The sequence below is a fragment of the Motacilla alba genome, chromosome 3 (assembly GCF_015832195.1).
Source record: "Motacilla alba alba isolate MOTALB_02 chromosome 3, Motacilla_alba_V1.0_pri, whole genome shotgun sequence".
Lineage (NCBI taxonomy): Eukaryota > Metazoa > Chordata > Aves > Passeriformes > Motacillidae > Motacilla > Motacilla alba.
In genome coordinates this window covers 19,394,968-19,420,666 of record NC_052018.1, presented here as the reverse complement: position 1 = coordinate 19,420,666, position 25,699 = coordinate 19,394,968, and the positions used below count along the sequence as shown (strand labels likewise).

Here is a 25,699-nt window from a genome sequence, read left to right as displayed (position 1 = left end):
AGTTTGCTCTTGACTACTTCAGTATAAATCCTGATGTTCCTAACAAGTCCCATGTTGCCTGTTGTCCTTACCAATTCTATTTAACTGAACCTGCCTTATACAGTCATTATATAGCCCTTAAATTTATTACAGGCTCTGTGAGTCGATTTTATGCGCTGCCCTTTCAGTTGCTTCACTTCCAAGGCAGCTGCTATTTGCTATTTGCCTGGGAATATTTTGCAGCATGAGGGAGGAATCTGTGAACAATGATACCCTTAACATCTCCACAAACTGATTGCTGATTTTGCCCTTATGGTTTTGCTTGGTTATTGATAAAGGTTGGACATGTATCATAGATGTCTCTACGTGCTCCTCCTCAGAACATCTGTATCTCTGTGCATCTTGCACAGAACTGTATCAGAAATTTTTTTTTGGCTTATCCTTGCCTGGGAAAAGAAAGCTGAACTTTCAGCTACCATGTGTTTGCAGCCTACCTCATGTCCTGAGCTGTGTAAACTTCTTTATTTTACATACAGAGCCACTCAGACTTTCTGAGTATCAACAGTGATTAGAGATTTCCCAGCAAATCCTTTTGTTTGAGGAGGAGAAAACAGAATAAATAGAAAGAATACTTTTAGACAGTCTAAAATAGGTGTGTGGTTTTCAAAATTCTCTGGAAAGGAACAGATCAAAGATACACTGCTCACTGGTAAACATATAGAAAAATTCAGCTGAAATGTCCTTGAAACTGCTTGTGGTACCTTGATCTCAGCTTCTGAGCAGAAATAAGCACCTGGTAGAGTTGGATTTTACTGTTGTTGGTTTTTTGGTGTTTTGTTTGGTTTGGTTTGGTTTTAGTCAAACCGTTAGAAGCACTCTACAACATAAAGTTGGGGAGGGAGAAGATAGATTTTATCCTACTTTGTAGTGTTTTATTGCTTTGTGGGAAGTAAAAACTGTGTGACACTCAAGGTAAATTGGTTCTCTTCTCAGGTTCGTGAAGTGACAAGAAAAATTATTCATGCACCTAATGAGGCTGTTACTGAAGACAGCCTGTATTCTGATATCATTATGGTATGGGGACAGTACATAGACCATGACATTGCGTTCACACCCCAGAGCACAAGTAGAACTACCTTCCTAAGTGGGATGGAGTGCCAGATGACTTGTGAAAAACAAAATCCATGCTTTCCAATAAAGGTAAGATTCTAACTTAAATTCTTCAAGAGAAATTCCAGGCTCTAAAAAAGGTGAGTAAAGTAAAGAAATATTAGAATAGACAGTGATAGAAAAATAGAAAACAGTACAACTATTAAAAAAAAACAGGTAGACATTTAATTTTATTTTTTTTAGAGATAATGAACTATAGGTAATGTACTTAATAAAAACATCAAATTTTTAACCTAAGGTTTACGTTGCAGAGAAACCTTACTGGTCTCTCCAAATGTTATTGTCCTCATGTTTCCAGGTTTTGAGTTCCATTGGGGAATATAGCAAAGTAGTCATTTACATTTTCAGTGAGATAAAAGGAAAGGATCTTAATGTTACTCATTGAAAGCAAAGATACTTCTTCCAGTTAATGCAAACTTTCAAAGAGAGCTATCTTTTCAATGTATGTATAAAAATGATCTCCAGGGAGTTGCTGAAACCTACATACATCGCATCTTTGCTTTGAGCAGATGGAAAACACGAATTCAAAGCTTGTTAGAGGGCTACAAGAAACATAAATAGGTTTAAATTTAGGATACTGTATTTTTGATCACCTAATTTAAAAGTATAGCCCTTCTTTCACTCAAAAAAATTGAGTAGCAAAGTAAAGCCATGTTTTTGTTTCTCAAAACACATCCTGTCCAACTCATGCTACAGGAAAGCCCCATGCTCATCACAGCACTAGGTGATGTTCAAGTCAGAGCAACCTAAATTGCTTTATTAGTGTTGGAGCTTGGTTATTGACCAGCTTGTCTATGTACTGCCATGTAGGGCTTCTATCAGAATAGAAAACCTCTTTTGCCTCAGCAAACTGTAGTTGATAAACATTCCACAGTCTCCTTTTGCTTTAAGTGCCTCATTCCTCTTTCATTAAATGTAGAGGAAAATATTTGGCTTACTGTAAAGAGAACCAAATCAGGCTGTGTTAAAAGGTGGCTTGTCTTCCATATGGTGGGAGAATTTAAAATACAGGGAAGGTTAAGTGAAATTAATGAATGACTACAAGTTGACCACAGGCAAGTGTAAATATCATCCTTCTCACCCTGGAAATACGGACTTTTGAAAGATTGCAAACATATCTTGAGACCATTCAGAAAGAACTGCGGCTTCTTAAAGAACCACATTCTTTCAGATAGTGAGATACTGAGAGCACTGAGTAACCTGAATCAGCCACAACAGCCCTAATTACTAAAAGTATGCCATAGTTCTGACAAAAATCTCTAGTTTGCCGTGTTTCAAATTTCCATCTGGGGCAAGAATTTGGGGTTTTTTTCTGTTTATGTTTTTAAGTAATAGTCTTAGAAATATTCCCATTCCCTAAGTCTTACCAAGAGAGGCTAGGGCAGACATCCACTCCCTGACCAGCAGTGCTTTGTATGATGTGAAGATGGATCCATCTGAAACATAGATCACAGCATATTGACTCCCCATTTTAAAAAGTCCATCTTCTGTAGCTATAAAACTGCAAAAGTCTTCAAAAATCATTTTTGTTTACAATAAATTCTTTGAAACAGAGTGACTAGTATTGATTTTTAAGTGCAAAACCCTCACTTTTTTATTACTACATGGATTTTTTGATTGAGAGGAGGCTCATACTGTTTCCCATAACTTGAATGAAATGTGGATCATAGGGACCACAGTAGTCTTATTACTGAACCCTGACTAATTCAAGTCTCAAAATCCCATCTACTTTAAAAAGGAGACAACATAAGGGATCTTTAAAAAAGACTCTAAGGCTAACATTATTCATGTGGTAGAGACAGTGCAGAGGGATAAAAAGTGAACAGATTGTCATGGCATAGACTTGCAAGTGCATCCTTCAGTGCTCTAAACATGGCACAGACTTTGGATCTGTCTTGGAGCTGTGACGAGGATCAGAGAGTACATTTCAAGGATGCTCTTGAAGGCGAGTTATGTGAACATGTACTAAATCTATCACTGAGTATTTAATGTGTAGCTAAATCTCACACTGGATGCTCCTCCTACTCAGCAGTGTAGCCCAGCAGGAGGATGACTCAAGGCTACCTTCAATGTAGCCACGATTGGCCATGGCAGGGGAAATAAAAAGAAATCCAGTCACAACCCTGAAAGTATTAGATAAGTTTCCCAGCTTGTGACCCCTTTACATGGTTACAGTCCCATGAATTTTTTAGCTCCATTTTGTTATTAACCTGTTATTCACAGCTTTGATGGACAGATACAAAGATGGTTGTTCTTTTGCTTTTATTATATATGTTCAGTGTTTTGTGACTGTTTTTTCTCAAAGACAGAGAACAAAGTCTGTTAAAAAAAAAAAAAGAAAAATATTTTAAAAGAAAGGGTTGTTCAGTAAATACAGTAAATAGTGTGATCAGAGCAGCTAATTTTTTAAACACTGAAACAAAATGCTGCTACCCTCCAGAACTACTCTTCTTTTGGAATCATTAACTAAATAAATCTCCACATAGTAAATATTTGGAAAACTGCCACAGTCAGGTTTATACATTAATTTTTTGTATGAAGAAACTGTGGCTGGTTTCCAATGGCAGTGAAATCAATAGCATATTATACAACAATGTAGACATAGAGGCTGCAGTTTACAATCTTGCTGTTCCTACAAAAGCGGCACCCAAGGGAGAATCCACCCACAGGAAAGGACAACTGTGCCTGCAGCTGAACATCCTCTCTGGGGGTTTCAGCAGGGAGAGGAGGCTCCTGACTGCACAGGTTAGGGAATCTGCCTAGAAAATATTCTGTCAGTGCAATTCAATGAAGGATCAAAAGCTGCGATAGTACATTGATATTAATAAGAAATGTAGGCAAATGATTCATAGGTTCCCAGGAGCCATTATGATTTTCTGTTCTGGACATTTTTATAAAAAATGCTATAGAATTTCTCACAGCAATTCTCACATAGAGCCTGTAATTTCTGGTAGAGCCTGAACATTCTTTTTGCTGTATATTTACGGGGTCCCCTAATGTGGGAAAAAAAAAACCCAACCCACTAGCTTTAGTTTACACTTCTTTTATAACAGCCTGACATGCAGAACAGGGTTGAGGAGAAAACTTGTCATTCCTCATATTATTAATTCAGGTTAGAGCTGAGACATAAAGAAGCATTAGAAAGACTTTCATAAGAGAGCTACTGATTTTATTCAGTATTAATTACGTTGCTGCCAATAAGATAGACATGATGCATACAGTTAGCATGATGCCATCCAGAAAAGCTTACAGTTTTGCCTGAGTAAAAAAAGGTGGAAAAGAAACAGAATCACAGAAAATTGAGGTGATTTGAAAAAGGTGACATGTAACATGACAGGTTACTGTCTCAGCTACAAATAGATTAGTCATCTTCACTCAACAACCAGCACAGTGAGTTCCTGCCTTTTTCTCCTGTTTCAGAAGCAGCAGCTTCCTGTCAGATGGGATCATGGACCCTTCTCCAAGCATTAATATTTTCCTTTGTTTCAAACCTTCAGAGACCATAAGCTAGGTTTTCTTTTAAATTTACTGTAAAAAAAAAAACATTTACAAGGTGATTTCCCACAGGATGAATTCACCATAAGCAAGATTTTTCTTTAACTGAAATAACAGTTTAGAGATTGCAGTACACCTAAACAATTATTACCTTTCATTTTCCTTCACATAGAAGAATTTCACCATAACCAGGTTTGACCATGCATATATAATAAGCATTTAAATTAACATGCAGCTATACCAGAAAACTATTGTGGCCAATCAGGGTTCTGTTGCAATTTTTTTCCCTCTAGAATTATGCGACATAAACAAAAATAATCACATGAATTTTAGTCATTAGTTTTGAAAAAAAATGTTACTCAGTACCCATTTCAGCAAAAAAGAGTCTCTTTTTTTTCACTCAGATAATTTTTAACATCTCTAAATAATAATGGAAGGAACCTCTATTTTACACATTCAGCTGCTCTCTGCAAACTACTAATCCTATGAAAAGGGAAAGGACAGCATAATGCAGCTCTGCCAGTCCCTTAATGTTAATTACTGCTGGTTTTTCTCCACTGGGGACTAGAATGGATTGAACTGAAATTGCAGAGGCACTTAACTAAAGATTATTCAGTATGAAATTTGTTCTGTGTTTATATGGTTTGCTGTGAGTCTTGCTGTTTAATAGCATAAAGACATCTCCTACATTCTTTTCTCAGTGATATCTGAATTCTTCCTGGAATATCTCCTGATGACTAGAAGCAGGAGACACTGAAACACATACAGGACTGTGGCTGTTGAGTTCAGATATTTGTATTATGAGATGAGCTGCCTGCTTACATTACCAGCTGAAGGAAAAAAGAAGCCACGCTAGTAGCAAAAGACATAATAACAAATGTTAAATAGAAAACACAAGACAGAGAAATTACTGATTTCAAAAATCAGTGAAAAAAATTACTTGTTTTCTTCCAACATAACCTACCTTGATTTGCTAAAACCTAGGCAATGAAGAAATTTCTTAAGAAATTTCTAGAAATTTTAGAATTTCTTTACCAAACAAAATTAAACCAGTTCTTAGCATAAATGATTTGTTGGTATCAATCTCTACTGACATGAGCTCTCAGTAGTAAGAAAATTTTACTTGGTATAATAAGTGAGGTAACGTTATTATATAAAGTTAATTAATTTCATTCCAAAGTTGCTTTGTTACTGTTAACCCCAATTTAATGACTGTTCTATCTTTGCAGACTGATCTCTGTATTATTAGAAAAATGAAGAAGAAATTACATCACATATGCAGCATTCACTGTCTCTGCTGAAGAGTCCTGAAAAATGAAAAGCAAGCAGATAGAATACAAATAAGGGTTAGCTCAGGTGTCTGTAAAAAACATTTATTTTCTCTTAGTCAGATTTTTGAACCTCATTATTTGACCTCAGTGTCTCAGCTGCGTGGGGTTCAAATCAATAAAGGACTGGGCAATCTTTCATTTAGCCAAGTCTATGTGCAACCGTTGCTTTTTATAAAGATGGTCGGAATTCAGTACTTGTAAGACAACTGTTGCAGCAAAATAATGTGGCAGAAGACTAGTAGGGGACTGGCAGAAAGCAGAATGAATATTTACATGTGTCGTTTTTAGTTAGGAAGCTGGATTAGAATTCAGTATTGAACCAAAGTTTTTACAGAGTTCTGCTGCAGACACTGAAACTCCTCATTATGTTTTGATGCATACAGGTAAACCTGCTGTTTCAGTTGCTCTTCAGTAGAACAGAATTTGACCAGATGTTCACAACTTCACTCTGATGCATTTTATGATGAATTTTCATTGTAAAGCCAGACTGATTTAGATGTGGATGTATTACATCAATAGCTTATGATAGAGAAAATGTTTTGGGATTTGTCTCTGCTTAAAAAAGATTCATCTTTTTCCTTCAGTCTAAAGAAAAACAATCTATACACATTTAGAATATGTCACTCCAGTAGATGAGGTCTGAGCAATGAAAAACTGAGAGCAAAGGTAAATATTTAGACAAGACTCAAATCATCATCCACAGCTGTTCTCCTCACCTCAGAAAATGCACTTATTTTGCATGCAGGTAACCACCAATGATACATTATCTGCAGGGATGGATTGCCTGCCCTTCTACCGCTCATCTCCAGCATGCGGCACTGGTGATCATGCTATTCTCTTTGGGAATATATCTGTGCTAAATACAAGACAGCAGATCAATGGCTTAACTTCTTTCCTTGATGCCTCTACAGTCTATGGCAGTACCCCTGCTGTTGAAAGCAAACTGAGGAATTTAACAAGCAAAGAAGGCCTTCTTAGAGTAAACTTAAAGTACTATGATAACCATCGGGAATACCTGCCTTTTACAGACCAGATCCCATCCCCTTGTGCCCAGGACTCTAGTGCAAGTGGAGGTGAGAGGGTGGAATGTTTTCTGGCTGGGGACAGCCGCTCCAGCGAGGTCACATCCCTGGCTGCCATGCACACGCTGTGGCTGAGGGAGCACAACCGCCTGGCCCGAGCCCTCAAACGCATCAACGGCCACTGGAGCGCAGAGACCGTCTACCAAGAGGCACGCAAAATTGTTGGTGCTCTGCATCAGGTTGGCTGCTTGTTTGCTTTTCTACTCTTTGCAGTGAATACCTCACAACAGAACTCACAAAGCTTCAAATATGCTTCTGTGAGGGGCTTTTGAGATCACGTTACCTTTTCTTTCCCACCTATTTCCATGCTTCAAATATGGCATGTTTAAAGTTTGTTTTGCTTTCCACTTTCCTAAATGCAATGTCCCGGTGCTTAGTTTGTCTAGGCACCTCAGTACTCTGATTTTCATGGCAGTTTCTACTCTGATACATATTTATACAGGCATCTCCAATGTCTGTTTTGTCTATAAAAGAGGTCTTTTCAAAAGCTTTTTTTTTTTTTTTTTTTGGTAAGTGAAATTATTTTAAAATAATGTATGTCTCTGTATTTACATAATGTACAAAATAGTTACTTTCTCCACAGGTATATAATAAATAATAAATCCCCTGTGTAAAAATGCCAGTGAAGTTCTCAATGAAGTAGTAGTGCACAAACATCAGGGGCATAGCAGGAGAAATAAGAGAGGGAAAATACAGAAGAGTCCATAAGGATGTCTACATTAGACAAGTTTTCTGACTCTTATAATTTTTTTTCAGTACCAAAGGAGAATTTTTGAAGATAAACTGGGGACGGATGCAATAAAATTTCACTTTTCTGATAAAACAATTTTCCTTTCTTCTGCCACAATTTTTAGACAGTGGAATAGAATGTAAGGCATGTTTCCTTGAAGAAACCACTTACATTATCTAATGCATTGTTACTTGCACTCAAAGCCCTAAAGCTTCAGAGAAGTAATATACTTCACTTAATTGTATTTAGTCAGTTCTTTTGAAACGTTTGGCTTTTTGTTTGCTTTAACCAAGTCAGCTCCTCTGCCATAAATATGCCATTTTCATTAAAAGAATGGCATCGACAAGTCAGAATAGTTGTTAATACTCATTAGAAGAAAAGTGCAAGTCCAAAAGCAGGCCTCTGTGAATTTATACCCTTCTGGTTTGCATCCACAAACATAACGGCCTAAAAGAAACAGCTTTGTGCAAGGCACTGCACTGCATGGATCAGCACTGCTCATTATCTCTGCTGGTATCAAGACTAATGAGACTTGCCTGTGGCTCATTAGAAATGGGTTTGAGTTATCTCTAGCTGGTTTAGAGACATTCATTCAGGACAGATAATTGGAGTATCTCTATTAGTTTGGTGTGTTAACTGGCACACTAATGACAGCTCTGGTTGAATTTACTTTGAGATTTCCACTATCAAGTTTTGTTTCAGTTGCTGGATATTTCTAAAATTCTCTTTTTTTGGAAGGAATACTTTCAAGCATGAGTCCTTCCTGTGAGTGTGTAATTATAGAGAATTGAATAAAAGCCTTTTCTTCTTTCTAGAATAAAGAAGACGGAAAAAAAATTCTATTTAGACCATAATTTTTTCCTGGATGTTTTTTGGCACCATAAATATCTTTAGTGACAAGTATTTGATAATAGAAACTTGACAAAGTTAGCAAACATAACATTTGTCTGTTGATATCCTGCACAAAGCAGATTATTTTGGGCTGCATTATATTATCAGTTTCACTGACAAGGAGTAGTAACCCTCCTTTCTATTTCATGGGAATGACACATGCTTAACTTTATAAAGTATTAATACTGCAGTATACAGTGTTAAAGACACATATTCTTATTTACCTCATGTTTTGTGCAAAAAAACATTTTTCTTTGTCATTTAATATCTGAAGAAAAAATGTTCAATTACGCAACTGCAAGTCTTAACATTACTATCTCATACATATGAAGTTTGCATACACCTATCCTGCTCTTTCTGGAGACAGTTTCCCCTGGTGTGCCATTTGGATTATGAAAGATGGATTATTTGGCACTAGTCAGATGGAGCAGGACTTCTGCAGATCACTCTGAATCCAATTCTTTTTGATTTAGTACAGTACCAGAGAACCATCCCTGAATGAATGCAGTTGCTCCCGCTTAATCCCATTTTTCAGGTGACAGCTGCCTTAAGTTTTCAGTGTACATGTGGGTGTTTATTTCACTTCCACATCTGCTTGTGTTCTCTGAGTATCTTGCATAGTCCAAGGCATAGGTTGAAAGTAGTTGAAAGTCTCTCTTCTGAGACTTACATACATTAACTGCTTGGATGAAACTTGTTATGAAATTCGTTGATTAGATAGCTCCTCTCAGAATATGAAATTATAAAGAATAAATAGATAAACAATATATATTATAAAATAGTATGTCTTGAATAATGTCAGAACTCATGTTTATGAAGTGTATAGTTTAGACTATTAACAAAACTCTAATAATGTATTCATTTCCTTATTAAAAATTGAACTCTCGTAAAATCACCTTTTACCCAAAAGTTTAGGACTGCAACATCATCTTCATCATCTGCAAATCCTTTAGTATTTTCAGTGAGAACTGCAAACTAACCACACATAGCACTTTAATGAATTAAACATCATTGGTATGTTTGATAGTTCTCTGTTATTTCTGCAATCTTTTCCAAGCTCTGAAGATTCATTTAATTGGCACTACACTATCTCAGTGAGATACTATTCCTCTGCAGTTACAGCTGGCCAAAGGCAATGACAAGACACTTTTGGCCTTACATATCCTTACAGAGGTTGACATATTTTAATATTCACTCTTCCAACCTTTTTTTTTGTTTTCCTGTTCCAACCATTGTGCCCCACTCACACCTACCTTGGGGTATAATTGTAAAGGCTTTTGAAAGGAAAGTCTCCTGAACCCTACGAAAAGTGATAAGAATTTCTGGATCTTTTGCATCTAATTGATAATAATGTTTAGCTGTATTTCTGCCTTCTGAATGAGAAGGGTTTTGCCTTTAACAGTAATATCCTGTCTGACTTGCCGTATTCTAGTGTTTACAGGTCAGGATTCAATTACTTTTTCTGTAAACAGTGCACATGGGATTCATGATATTATGCAAAATCTATACAAAGCCTTTTCTGAACTCAGATGCTGTTTCTATCTGGATACTTACCAAATGATTGGCAGAATTGCTAAGAAATTAGTGTTTTATTTTCTCTGGTATGACTAAATGAATAGCATTTAAATGATCCTAATTTCTCAGTTAATATATGGTTATATAGATTAAAAAGGTCATATTAAAACACCAAGCATATGGGCCTCTGTTTAAAACACAGTGCTCATTTGTCATAATTTTCCACTAAATTAAACTGTTGGAACAATGACTGCCATGAGATAGTAGAAATATTGATGTTACTGATTAAAATTGTTTTCTTCGTGAGGCTTCTGCAGAGTTTGGGAGTGATGCTATGAGGTGATGAATGTAGCCTGAGAGGAATTTGGATTACCACTAATCTCATAAATGTCACAGAGTTGAGACCACTCAGTACATTGCAAGTTCAGACTCAGGATATACACATACATTCCTTATGCTCCTGCAAACACAAAAAGTTAACTTTTTTAACAAATAGACTCAAAGTAAGCCAGAAACGATGGAGCCATTCATTATGCTAGTTTGTGATTTCTTTCCCATATAGTCACTTTCTGTCTGATTTTATTGACATATTTCATAACAAGCACATTCCTTTGTTTCCACAAGAGAATCTCATTTATTGAAGGAATACTCTACTGAAAGTACTGTGCTTATTTATGAAAGCAAATAAACATTCTATGCCATTATCTGAGAGAAGGGACTGCATGCAAAAGAATTTTAACAAAAATAATTTTGATGCTTGTCAGCTGTTAACATCATCTTTAAAATTTATATGTGTCAGTTGTAGGAACCTGTAGTGAGCCTCTCCTTGACTTCACGCAGACAAATTTGGCCACATCCAGAGACTTCACAAATGCTAGATGCCATTGCATATGGGGTTCTTTGGCAGATTCTAGTAGCAGTATTGTATTCTTCTGTATTAGTAACATCTTAGCCTTATTCTTCTGCATTAGTAACAGCTTAGCCTGGATTGTCTAAAACTCACCTCTACTCTATGGAGACTCATTTAGCCTTTGGAATTTTCCATCAAACAGATGCTTCTCCTAGTGGAGGGCAGGCAGGCATAAGACCCCTTTTTACCCTTAGCCTTTTAATTTTTGTGTGTTGAAATAGCAACTCCTCTTTCCCTATCAAAGAAATTAGAAATGAAGATGTTGCCTCTGGAGCAAATGAAAAATCTGAGTTGCCTTTGCCTTCAGGGAGTCTGGCCTTTCTGAGCAGCTTAGCTTGGGATTTCATTTAAAATAAGCCAAAAAGTTAGTCATGCCAGGATTTTTGTATCCATGACTAACCTACTCCTCCATAAGGTCTTTGACTGTAAAAACTATATCTAAAATTAGAACTGCTGTCCTGCAAAACCTTTGTGAATAAAGCAAAAGATTAGCTTTTCAAATGACAGTGTCAGTATTCATTTCTTGAAATAATTTCATTGTTTCATATGCTGCATTAAAGGAGATGTAAAAGGGGTTCTAACATATTGTCTTTTATATATTTTGTTCACTGCACAACCCAACCTGAAAACCTAAACCTCTACTTTCTGAGAAAAGTGATCAAATTGTGGAAAGGTTTGCTTGTGTGTGCTCTGTGCCTAAAATAAAAATACAAGTTTTTTATAAGGTCATTTTATGCCAACTAGTTTTCAATATGCACTATATCAAGTTCAAAGTATATTTGTCTGTATATTTATTGCATATTATATTGAATCTATGAGGTATTTTATTGAGATCATTATGCTTCATATTTATCTCATATTGCTTTATTGAGTTCAGCATAATCTTTAACCTATAATGAATTTTCATTTCATTTGGTACATTAGAACATTTTCCCCTCCTTCCTTTTGTAATGATTACTCCTATGCTTTTCCATGCCACTGTAATACTATTACATTATAAAAGCATTTAATAGAAGGTGTTTATCAGTCTTTTCATTTTTGAAGTGTATTTTTTTGAAGTCTCTAAACTGATTTAAGTTTAGTATAAAATATCTACAAGGGGATTTTGGGCACCAGTATTTTAAAGCCTCAACATTTCAAATAAAAAAAAAAATAAATTAAAAAAAAAAAAAGAGAGGATTTTTGTCACAAACATGTGTCTGAAAATAGCATCTCTTCACATTAGAAAGCACTCTTGAAATACATTACATTTTTAATCTCAACACACCTGTGAGCTGGATTACTCCTGTGGTTTGTAAATGAGCAGCACTGGTAATCTCTGCTCAGGAGGCTTTAGTCTAGCATATCTGTGGTAAGACTAACAGGGCCTGACTGTTGCACTGTTCTGAGATGCACCACCAATTCTCTCCGGTCATTTGTCCTCTTGCTGCAAAAATAAGACTGATATTGCTTTCCAGGTAATACTGCTCTTACTTATGCCAAATGCTTGGGCATAGATGAATGAAGAAAAAAGAATTTAGCACCTGGGATTCATTACTAATCATCTGTAGAAAAGCTGAAATATGTTTTTTTTTCTTTTCTTTCAGATTATTACTTTAAGAGATTACATTCCCAAAATCATTGGTCCAGATGCTTTTAATCTGTATATTGGCCTTTATACAGGTTATGATCCCACAATGAATCCTACAGTTTCTAATGTGTTTTCAACAGCTGCTTTTCGTTTTGGTCATGCAACAATCCAACCAATAGTAAGGCGATTGAATGCACAGTATTTAGATGATCCTGAACTCCCAAATCTTCATTTGCATCAAGTTTTCTTTAGTCCCTGGAGACTCATTAAAGAAGGTATGGTCTTATTTAAACTGCTTCTGTTGTTTTTTTTGATCTTTTTCTCCCCAGAACACTGTAACTTTTTTCAAAGTTATTTATCCTGAATTAGGAATTGGAGCATTTATTTAATTAAATTATTTTTTTAAGTTGTTGACTGGATTCCAGAGCCCTAAAAAGAACTTGAATTATTATTCTCAATTAAATAGTTGACTTAATTGGAAGAACATTACTCTCCAGATTGAACAAGTCAGGTAGATTAGCAATAGAAGGATGGGTGATGATGAAGACATTTCTGGAAATTTTGTGTATGAATTTATTAACAGGTTGCAAGTTCTTTTATACCTGAAGAAGATGGAGCTTTTTCATACCACTATTACTTTTTCTTTAAACTAAAGGAGATTTTTGCATGTGTTTGAATGTAAAAACCTGTGTGGACAATGTTTTAAAAACATAAAAACATATATGTATTCACATTTGTTATGAAAATTATAATGGTTTACATATATGCTATAATACCATCGTTTTTTATTTTTAAAGGAGGCTTGGACCCTTTAATAAGGGGTCTTCTAGCACATCCAGCAAAACTCCAGGTACAAGATCAACTGCTGAATGAGGAGTTAACAGAAAAATTGTTTGTGCTGTCCAATAATGGTTCACTTGATTTATCGTCATTGAATTTACAACGTGGCCGTGATCATGGACTCCCAGGTCTATTGATTTTTCTTGATTTTTTCTTCCAACTGGTAATTGAACTATAACTGCTTATACTTGGGATGTAATCATAAGCTTTTAAATAATAGCTTTAGTAATCAGAAAAGTCACTTAAGTCTCTTTTAAAATACACATTGCTAATATTCTTAACTTTGATGGAAAGTATTTGACAGTTTTGAGATTAAAATAGTCTGGTAAATCTGGAATCTAGAAGAAGAGTACAAGTGAGTGGATCTGTGTGCGCTCATTGTAGGTATCTGAGGCTTGTTTTTGCTGGAACCATTTCTGAGAAGTGGGGCTCTCTGCCTGAAGCAGCTATTCCCCATCAGCAGGCTGTCCCCAGCCTGTGGGGTAGGTCAATTCAGGCACAGCCTCACTGCCTCCACCAACCACAGAAGGTGCTGACAGATGTGTTCAGGAGTAGATGGCTTATTTAGGTACACTCCACATTTTGAGAAATATTATATGTTTGCCACTGTTTCTTGCATTAGATTTTTTACTCCAGTCAGCCCAGGGTAAGATTGAACTAACAGTCAAGGAATTAATAGCCCATCAGGCCATGGATAAACCTGCTTAGAGAAAGACTGCTGGAGCTCAGTTCAGATCCTGCCATAATTTCTCTCATCAATTTAACCAGTAATAGCAGAAATATATTTTTTTATACATAACTGTCTATGACTATGATCAAGATTCCATTCCTTTTTTTTTTTTTAAATTTCATACATCCTGTCTAACAGACAAATCTGATCTTCCTTTAAATATTATATTTGCAGGTTATAATGAATGGCGAGAATTCTGTGGTTTACCCAAACTGGAAACTCACGCTGACCTGAATACAGTAATAACCAATCCCAATGTCACTGAAAAAATCATGGAATTGTACCATAATCCTAACAATATTGATGTTTGGCTTGGTGGTCTCATGGAAGACTTTCTTCCGGGTGCTAGAACTGGTCCCCTGTTTGCATGTATTATTGGAAAGCAAATGAAAGCACTAAGGGATGGTGACCGGTGAGTTTATTATGAGTCAAATCATGTGTAGAAACCCAGTAGCAATGGACATTTTACAGCCATTTAAAAATACTTCAAACAAATCATTCTCTACCTCTTGCACATTTTTGTCTTAGCTCCCTCAGTTTTGTTGGGTGAGCTTTTGATTATTCTTCATTGGTTGGTACATAGTGTCAATTCCAGATGACATGGAATTCGTTTGTTTCTATGGTACTGAGGTGTGCAGCTGAAAAAGCAAGGTGCCACCAGAAGTTAATTGTGGCAGGGGCCAGTAACTCCTGCAGGGTTGGATGTAGTACTGTGCAGGCTTTATTCCCCCTGAGGGCTGCACTGGGCTCAGGAGCTGGAAGAACCTCAATATTTTCCTTGGCAACTGCAGCAAGTCAGAAGGGATAGGAAAAAGCTGTAATTCAGTTTTCATAGAGGGGATAATAAAAACACCACATACTTGGCCTTATGTGAATAGGGACTGCAGAGCATTCCCAGAGCTACCTCATTGGACACAGCATGTCAGTTCAACCAACCCTGCACAAGTGCCACCAGATCTTGTGCCAGTACAACCCTTCATACCAGAAAAGCAGGAGGAATGCAGCTTTAGGTTACAACAGGGTACAAGAAACTGTTTATATCTTTCTTCTGTTCAAGAAGCAATTATAAAACCAAACTTTTTTATTTCTGTCATGTACTTGTGGCAGTAATTTTGGATCTCACAAGACAGCTACTTTAAAACTGCTCACACCACGCTAGCTGGGGTGTTTAAGTACATCTGGTCCTTACAGTGACCTTTAAGCTCCTCTTATAAGTCACTGTTATGGAAAATAACCATTATGGAAATAATCATCCATGGCAGAATTTAAATCTGAACTTTAAAAAATGTTAATTAATTAGATCACAAGAAAAAGCAATGCTAATCATAAAGGTAATATTTTATTTGCAGAAACAGTATAGACAACAAACATTCTACTCATCTGTGTTAAAAACATGGTTGAAAGTCCTCTGAATTGTACGGGCATACTTTTCCCTATCTGAGGAAGGAGTATCTATGGAGGTCTTTTCAGCCTCCTTTATATTATTCAGTACCTTACACAGTTACTTAAAATTCAGTGTCTTATAATGCTACCTGCATTAAATAAACATAAGTCTAATTTAATATATTAACTCCAAACTGAGAAAAAGAGAGATCTAATAAGGAAAGAATTCCCCAGGTTTCTGCCACAAAGTTTTTTGTAGTTGACTTAAATATGAAATGGTGTTCTGTCATTAATAACAAAGAAACCACCTAAGAGAAGTTAGAAGTAACAACATGTTGTAGTGGTCACTTAATAAGTATAGAAAAGTGTCTGGTCAGGTAGAGTGTTGGGTGTTACCTATAACTGCACCTGGGACACTACAAACACTAGATACCCTAATTGACAGGTCTGTATGAAGGGATTTTAAAAAAATTCTTCTAATGTACTCTTTAAGGTCAAAAATCAGGACTACCTAGAATTGTCATCTGACTGAACTCTCTGAATTCTGATAGCCCAAAAAAGTTTTTTTCAGCAATCTCACAAAAAATTAAAAGGTTTTCTTCTTCCTATCTACTAAACTCAGCCACTGTCTTAACCACATCACCTGAAATATCTTGTTTCTGATCCATCAGCCTTCTTCTGCCCCTTCCTCCTCTGAATATTTTTGCAACCTCAGGATTTGAAATATTTGGGCAAAACTTCTGAAGTTTTTACATACTTTGCATAGGGATTTGGTCACCTGATACAGACAGAATGGAGTAAACCAAAATGTTTGTTAAAGTAAACACCTATCTGTTGGGTAGATTAAAAATCCATTTGTCATTTAGGCCTGTAGATAAAACTGAATTTTGTAATGAAAGTAGAATAGGTTTTAATGCATGTGAAAGGGGACATGACACATGTAGAACTGAGAGAAGAAATTTCTTTGATAGCTTTGGTTGTAGGAATGGGCCCTGGAAGTGAGGTTTCAGGATGCTCTGAGTAGATTAGGAACACCATGCAGGTGAGGTATAGGAGGAAGGCTCCTTTCTTTTTTCCCCTTTAGCCCTTCCATCTTTCCTGCATTTCTTGCCACAGTGCAGCTGAGGTGTGGGACATTCGCTCCACCCCTGGTTCTGTACATTGCCTACTCCTTCAATGTAGGCAAAGTGAGATGGGTTTTTTAACAAATCAGTCTTCTGAAGGTAACTATTGGCCTACAAATAAAGCCAGTTTTCCAAAATTTCACATGCACTTACCTTATCCAGCAGGTATGCTCCTGTTGGCAGCAGGATCCAATTTGCCCTGAAAAGGCCCCCTAGGGCACATTGGCAGTCCTCATCCCCAGAACACAAACACAACTATCAGACTTCCTATTTGTATGGTACCTTTACAGGCAGCTCATAAAAATCTTCAAATGCTGCACACGTGTCAGGTTTGCATAGAGTCCACAGTCAATATTTTTGTTCCGTTTTATTCAGGAAAATATAAACAAAAACTCACAAACTTTCTAGAAACCTCAGCCATGAGCCCCCTGTATTATGGATCGTAAGTCCTGTGCTAAACCTGAGGTCAGTTTCTATGGTGTGATCATGCCCATACTCTATTGCTGACTATCCTCAGGCATGTTACCACCAATCCTGCCTAGCATTTGGGAAAATCCTAACTGGCCTGGCCTGAGTACCACAGGGTACTAAGCAGTGTAGCAGTGCTTATCACTGTTTAATGTACGAATAGAGATGTTAAATCAAACCCTCCAGAAGTATTTTTGCCATTAACGACGTCTTTATATACAAAATGTTTTTCTTTCCTTTTCTCCTCATTGTTTTCTTTCCTTTTACCTTTGAATGTATATGTGTATGCATACATATATTATATAATGTCACCATTTAATAGATATGCCTTTGTAGCTCCAACTGGTTCCTCTGTTCTGACACCACACTCCTGGTCTGACAAAAATCAACAGGTTTTGTCTGTACCAGACAGTCCTCTTAGCTTACTTTTTGTGTGATCAAAAACATATCTACTGTCTTACATTTTTCTACTAAAATTAATCTGCATATCTACAGGTTTCTTAGAAAATTAAGTGCTCCTAGTTAACCAGAGAAGCATTCAACAATACCTGTTTTCCTAGCAACCTTTCAGTAAGGGCAAGCAGAATTCAAAATCTTTGGTATGGGGAAATCAATTATGGTTACTCCTCCCATCCTTCTGTAATTTATGCTTTAAACAATTTATGACTGAACAGCACATATTAGTGTGCATAGGAGTAAGGATCCAGCCCAATCAAGCCTACCACAAGGTTTTGTCTCAGGATTGTAACTTTTTTTGTGGAGACAGGTTTAATCAATGAAAAGCAATTCTGTTGGCTTTAACACAAGATCCGAGTTGACCAGTGCATCAGACTCACACTAGCCTTTTTATGACTGGCTCTGTATGGTCATGGCATTTACTCTTATTATTGTTATATTCACCTATTTTTGCTGTAATTCTTAATTTTGGTCTTTTATATAAGGTAGTGTGTAAGTAAGAATAACCAGCTCTTTGAATTTGATCTTTTCAGAAAAAGTTTATATTATTCTTTCCAGATTTTGGTGGGAAAATGATGATGTTTTCACAGAAGCTCAAAAGCTGGAACTCAAAAAACATTCACTGTCCCGTGTGATTTGTGACAACACAGGAATTTCTGAAGTGCCAGCAGAGGCCTTTCAACTTGGAAAGTTTCCCCAGGATTTCAAGCATTGTAACAATATACCTGGGATGAATTTAGAAGCTTGGCAAGAACTTTATCAGGAAGGTAATCTGTAGTGACCAATTTTTGGAGGGGAGGGGAGGGGAGGGGACAGTAAAGAGAAGTTGAAGTACTGACCTTGGTTCTGGCAGATCTTGAATTACTGGTATGAATGAGAACTTCAGTATTCTGTCACTTAGAAGTGGGATCATAGAATCACAGAACATTTTGGCTTGGAAGGAATCTTTGTAAGACGTGTAGTTCAACTCGGCTCCAATGACCAGGGACATAGTCAACTATATCAAATTGCTTAGAACCCTGTGCAATCTGAATCCAAGTGTTTCCATGGATGAGGCATTCACCTCTCAGGGCAACTGGTGCCAATGTTTGAGTACTCTTGTAAAAAACTTGTTCCTTATATTTAATCTAAATCAAGCCTCTTTTAGTTTAAAAACATTACCCCTTGTCCTATTGCAAGAGGTTCTGGTAAAAAGTTTGTGCTACGCATTCTGAAAAGATTTGGCTAAATTGACAGACTGCAAAAAGGTCTCCCTGGAGCCTTTTCTTCTCCAGAAAACAACAACAAAAACAACAAAAACAACCCCAACTCTCTCAGCCTCTCCCTTCAAAGGAAAGGTGCCCCAGCCCTCTGATTATCTGTGATGCCCTACTATGGACTTAATCCAGCAGGTCCATGTCCTTCTTATGCTGTAATGCTACTTTTGCGAGGATTACAAGTCAAACCTGTGGTATCCCATATAAATTCTTTTCCAGAAATGAACAAATAAAGTCTTGATCACCTTAAAACAGGTGAATATTTTCACTGAAGTTAATGTTTATAGCAGTAATGGAGAATACCATCCATTTGCAACTATAAGGGGATGTTGTAGTTTGACATGGGATGTCAAACTTTTAATGTTTTAAAAGCCTGTAATACAGACTTTCTATTTGTAGATGAACTATGTGGAACACCAAAGAGTGTGGAAAATGGTGATTTTGTATACTGCTCAGAATCTGGAAAATCTACAGTGATTTATACATGTCACTATGGATTTCAATTAGAAGGAGAAGAACAATTAACCTGCACAAGCAAAGGATGGAACTTTAAGGCTCCAGTTTGTATAGGTATTTATTATTATTATTATTAATAATAATTTATTTATTGTGAGTTTTCTAACAGCTAATGTCCACCATAGCTCTTCAGATGTAAATTAATTCCTATGCTTTCTGGTAGTTATCATCATGGGGTTACAGGTGTAATAGCACAAAAATGTGAAACGCTCTTCAAAATTGCTATCTCAATTTCTACCCATCCTGATTCAGCAATCAAGTTGATGATAGGAAAATGGCACTAAAATTGCCCAATTAATCAAAAATCAAGTCTATTAACAGCCAGTGGGAGGGAGGGGGAGGAGAAAGTGAGGGAAAATGCAGCAAATCAGAATTATACATTGCTTCCTCCTACATTGAACATAACAGTATGACAGAGAGTTGCCATTTTTCTGGCATTGTTTCAATGGATGCCCTAGAGAAAAGTTGAACTCTGCACCACTAGGTCATGTGTCATCCTAATAATTTTAGTAAAAGTGAAAAAAACCATTCTGTGAAGTGAATAAGTGAAATTAAGGAAACTAATAATCACTTTAGGTCCAACCTCCGTCTCTCAAAGAGCTGTGAAAAGATTTGGCAGAAGTTAATTATTTCTGCAGGTACAAAAGTAGAGCAGGTGAAAAATAAGCAAAAAGACATATTTCTGGCACATTTTCACAGGAACCCTTTTCTGTTATTTTAATAATTCTTTCATCTTCTCCTTTCTTTTTACCTTTTACTGTTTAATAGAATAGGTTAGAAAGAGAATGTGGCAAATATTTCAAGACTTTCACTCTTCATGCTATGAAGAATGAATTCTCTGTTCACATTTCAAATGTGTGTGTTTATAATGGGGGTGCGTGTACATATATATATATACACACACACACATATATATATATATATGTGTGTGTGTGTGTGTGTATTCACACTCCTTTATAAGAACATGAGAGAAAACTAAACCCAAAAAGGCTGTATTTCAGAATATATTACGGATGGTGGTAAAATAATTTGAGCACAAGTGCTGCAGCTCATCCACAATAAAGTCTGCTTATCAGTATTTCTGTGATAGTGGAATAGAAAGCTCTTCATTCTAATTGTATACCTGGTATGGAAAAAGTCAAATGAAATTTGCAGCTCTTTCCTTTATTCACATCCTATTTATCCACTGAATTCCTCCCACATAAATACTATATAAAGAAAAAAAGCTGTTAAATGAATTATAATAAAACCTTTTCAATAGATTAATGTTCTGGCAGTGAATTGAATAAATAAGTTAAATGAGTGAATCATTCCTTGTCCTAGTTTCTTTTAATATGTTCAGTAATGTAAACAAAAGACTGTATATCTTCTATAGGAAACAAGCTGCTGCATATATTAAAAAAGCAATGCCTTTATTAAAGGAAAACCATCAAAACCCACTTATGCAGATGCTACTTGAGTTTTACAGTAGAAAGCACTTTGTTCCACGCATGTCTGTGCAATATGTTCCCATTCTTTTAAATATTCAGCAAATTAGGGATAAATCAAGCAATATAATGAGGAGGATAGAGCCTAGCATTTCGGCAGATGGTTTCAAAATTATATGCTGCTCTGGAAAAGACAGAGTGGCTTGCTGGCAAAAGCATAGGATTCTGAGAGCTGTTAATTCCCGCTTACTAACTTGGGCTTTGACTGAAATCATTTCTGTTGATTCAGGAAGTCATTTAGTGCTAGAATATGCCACCTTCCTTTATATTAAGTGATGTCATACTCCTGCTGGATAACTCTTTATTTTGATTTAGTAAACTACTGGTATCTGAGTAGCAGGGTAGACTGGTCAGATCTGACATGCACTATTTAGTGATGAAGAAGCTACTCAGCAGACAGCATGACTATGGATCTGCAGAAGCAGAAGCAGCACATTTGAATTACAGTGCAGACAAAGGTGCAGGTTTTCTTTCCTGGATGATGATTAAGGCAGTGAATATTAACTCAAAATGTATTTTTGAAGGCAGTAATACTCAGAAATCTTCATCCTAAACAACAGATTCTTTTCCTGCTTCAAAGAAGTGTTATGAAAGGTGTTGTTTCTTAAGGGTTCTGAAGTTCTAGATTTTTCTTCCATGTTAGTCTTTTGACTGTCTTAGTTGATAACTATCTCTGGGCAGAGCTCCTTTTTTGCGCTAAAATTTGAGAGAATCAGACTGATCCTATTTCCAGTGATGGAAAGTGGTCTCAGTGACAATGGTAAACTACGTCAGTAAATACAGGTCAGTTTCTAATACTGATTGAAAATAACTACTTATATTGAAGTAGCAGATCAAACATCATGGTAGAGAAGGAAAGGAATAAAACCAAAAAGAGAAGACACTGAAGACTTGACTACTTGTTCACATATGGGTTTGCAGTGCTTCACAGGACCATTGATCAGAGACATTAAACAAGCTGTCAGATATACAGAACCAATTGGAAAGTACCTAAAATAACACTGGACACCTATTTTTAGTCAATTGAATTCAGTCATGCAAGTAAATATTACATAGAAAGAAGAAAGTGCAAAAATATGAAAAGACCCCTTTCTTTCTTTCTTTCATTGAGTACTTTCTCTCCTGCACTGTTGTTTCCCATTTCATCGTATAACCAGAAAGTGAGAGTGAAAGATCTTGAAAGGCCTCAAGAACAATATGTGTAAGCACATTTTCCAGTGGCTAATTGTTCATCTGCTCAACATTCTGCCAGGATATTGTCATTTTACAGAATTTATATAGCATCTTGAAACAACCATCCTTGCAGTGATATCACAAGTCGTGTTTATAAATTTTGTAAGCAAAGCTAACCTGAAAATTTGACTCCTCAAAATCATGCCTAGAAGTGTACAGAACTGTGTCTGCATTATTATTTTCATTATGTCTATAGAGCACAGGATGAAAACATTTATAGAGGAAGTCAATCTTAGGACATAAACACATGCAAGAAGTGCTCTCAAATTTAGGGTTTGCATTTTTGAAAATTCAGCCAATTTCCATTTGTAGCTTTTGGAGGATTATGAAAGCAACATTTTTTTTCCATCATTTCCAGCTTTAAAACAAAAACAACAACCCTCTACTTTTTTCTTTAAATGGTAACAATATAGATTTTTATCATTATCTGTCTCATTAGAAATGTACAATGTCTTTTATTTATGAATCCTTGTAAAAAGTGTTTGTGAGAAATTAGTAATCCCTTTGTAATTTTTAACTATTATTGAACAGTGTGTACTCATTTTGCAGACATCAATGAATGTGAAAATAAAATTAATCCACCATGCCATCCTTCTGCTATATGCATTAACACTAAGGGCAGCTACAGATGTCTCCACACTGATCCCTACAAGCTGGCAGAAGATGGAAGAACATGCATTGGTAATGGTTGTGAACCTACTGTCCATTAAAATGTTCTCTGTTCCACTTTACAATGCTGTAAAAATTCATCAGATAACATTTCATTGAAGAGCTGTTCACATATGTGAAAAATCTCTACACAACCATGGGCATAAAGATACAGAGAGATTCTGTAAATAAAGGTGTTGAATAAATAATTCTTATAGAGAAATAAGCTTTTTATTTCCATTCCTATTGCATATAAACCACTAAGTATTTCCTGACAGTGCATATGAGGAGGGAATCAAATTTGTCTCAGTTTCTCCTAGTCAGGATCTAAATTCAGCATCTAAAGTTCTACCTGACACATTCCAAAACTGTCAATGCTTTCAGAGCTAGCAGAAAATATGCATTTTTTGGGGGTTTTCTACTTTTCAGCATGCATAGAAGCTGTATGGTAGAAGTTTAGGGGGGAATATGACTGCAGTTGCCTTCTGAAGCTGAGCAATACCTGTTCTGGGGAAACCTCCATGAAACCTTCAATCCAAACTCAAGTGGATAGGTATTTGCTTTATCTAAGCACTTTCTTCCCTTGCCCAAGGGAAGCACACAATATTTAAACCACTCAGATCTTGCAGATGGAGTGTTGTACACCACACACTCATAAGCACACCGAATCTCACTGATAGCATATTACTTTTTTCCTATTTCCTTGGTCATGACATGGGACTACACTGTCACTTATTATTAATTGCTCTAAGAAAACAAAATATGATAATTCCACAGGGAAAAAAAAAACCAAACTGGTTGCAAACAAACATCTCTTCAATTATATGAGGCACATCCAGTCAGTTTTCCAGCTGTGTTTCAAGGTCACATGAGCAATCCGACCAGTAAGACTGCATTCTTCAAATGACACCTTAAGCAAGGCCACATGACTTCATCAAAGGCCCAGGAAGGAAGTACAATGGGAGACTGCACTAACCAGGAGGCACACCAGTAGAAAAACTTCCCCAACAGGAGGTTGCCAGAATAGACCTCCTCTCTTGCTGTAGAAAAAAAAAAAAAGCAAATCTTCAGGGCCTAATTTTTGTGAGACTAGACTAATAAGTTACAGTGGTAGCCATTTTCTGGGCAAACAGTGCCAGTGCTCACTTACCCTCCCAGTCTCAGTTTCCTCATGACACCCGCTGTATACCAGTTTGTGCCCACTGCTGTCACAGACATATTTTATGAAAATCATCTTGCCAGGATTTTCTTCTCCTGAGAAGCTGACAGGCCTCAGGGACAAAATGTAAACAATGACTATCTGCTGCTGTGGAATGCAACAGGTGGACCCGTGATTGGTCTCATGTGGTTGTTTCTAACTAATAGCCAATCACAGTCCAGCTGTTCAGACTCTCTGGTCAGTGACAAGACTTTGTTATTCATTCCATTCTATTCCTATCTCCCCTTCTGACGATTCCTTTCTCTCTGTTCTTTTAGTATAGTTTTAGTTTAGCATTTTTATTATAATATATATCATAATATAATAAACCAGCCTTCTGAGACATGGAATCAAGATTTCTCATCTCTTTCCTCATCCTGGCTGCCTTGAAAAGCTACAGACTGCCTCTTGTCCTGTCACTGGGCACCACTGGAAAGACCCCAACTCCATCCTCTTTGCACCTTTCCTTCATATATTTATACAAATTGATAAGCTCCCCCCGAATCTTCTCTTTGCAAGGCTAAGCTGTCCCAGAGCTCTCAGCCTCCTCTCATAGGAGAAATACTTCAGATTCCAATTGTCTTTGTGCCCCTTTTCAGTACTCTTTCCAGTGTGTTGATGTTTATGGTACACTCACCCAACTCCAGATGATGTTTCATCCAGAGCAGAGGGGAAGGACTGCCTCTCTTGATCTGCTGGCAATACTTTGCTCAATACAACCTAGGATACCATCATCCACCCCCGCAGGAAGGATGCATTGCTGGCTTACGTTCAGCTAGGTGCCACCAGGCCCCACAGGTCCCTTTCTGCCAAACCGTTTTCCAGCAAGTCATTCGCTGGTGTGGACTGGTGCCTGGGGTTGCTCCTCCCCAGATGCAGGAGTTTGCATTTTCCCTCTTGAACTGTGAGGTGCCTGTCAGCCCATTTATCTCATCTGTAGAGGCCCCTGGGCAACCTGCCATAGCTATCCTGCTTTAACAGGGAAATTTGACTAGCTGACCTCAAAAGGTCCCTTCCAACTCCAGAGACTCTTTGAGTCTATGTTTAGGTAAAGAGAAAACAGGTTTTAGCAGTGTTTTGCATGGATTCTCTGTAAACTGTGGTTCGTAACATACTAGTGTACATCTCTCACTGTCATTTCTCATATTTTTGGAATTGGGAAAGCAGTCAATTAGCTACTTGATAGTAGACTGCTCACAAAAATATTTGTATTAACAAGGGAAAGGAGAATGTTACAGCTAAGTGTATTCTAGTTTGTTTACTTTCCATATTAAAAATGAAATTTTTTCATAAAAAAAGACATTTGTGTTTTTATTCCAGAAAACAAGTTTTTATCAAGGTCATTGAGGGGCTTCATTTGTTGGTCTATTGTTTTTGCATTTTTAAGGACACCATTCATAAGGCCTAGCCAATTTCATCCCATGATTAGAATGAGGTTTTGAGACTTGGGGAAAAAAGGCAGTGCAAAACTTTTCTAAACCAACATATTGATTATAATAGATGAACAGCTGAAACTGAGCAGTAATAAGGATTTGGTAATCTGCAATATGGAGTGATTTAAAATTATGAGAGCACTTCACATTATTATGATCATTTCAGTCTTCAACACTAAAAAGCTCTTATAAATTTTGAAGAGCTCTAGTGATGGTAACTATTCAATACTAAAAATCTATATAACCTTCAATCC

The 25,699-nt window shown here is 36.7% G+C and overlaps 1 protein-coding gene across 1 annotated transcript in view; it reads left to right on the top strand.

The window, feature by feature from the left end:
* The window catches only part of TPO (thyroid peroxidase), a 45,625-nt gene extending 21,518 nt beyond the window's left edge, over positions 1–24,107 (top strand). The window contains exons 8-15 of the mRNA XM_038133466.1: positions 973–1,179; positions 6,721–7,236; positions 12,690–12,948; positions 13,471–13,641; positions 14,418–14,655; positions 18,233–18,441; positions 19,330–19,500; positions 22,716–24,107. Coding sequence (XP_037989394.1) covers positions 973–1,179; positions 6,721–7,236; positions 12,690–12,948; positions 13,471–13,641; positions 14,418–14,655; positions 18,233–18,441; positions 19,330–19,500; positions 22,716–22,876 — 1,932 coding nt within the window. The 3' untranslated portion in view covers positions 22,877–24,107. The remainder of the gene's footprint in view (positions 1–972; positions 1,180–6,720; positions 7,237–12,689; positions 12,949–13,470; positions 13,642–14,417; positions 14,656–18,232; positions 18,442–19,329; positions 19,501–22,715) is intronic.
* Positions 24,108–25,699: the final 1,592 nt, after the last annotated feature.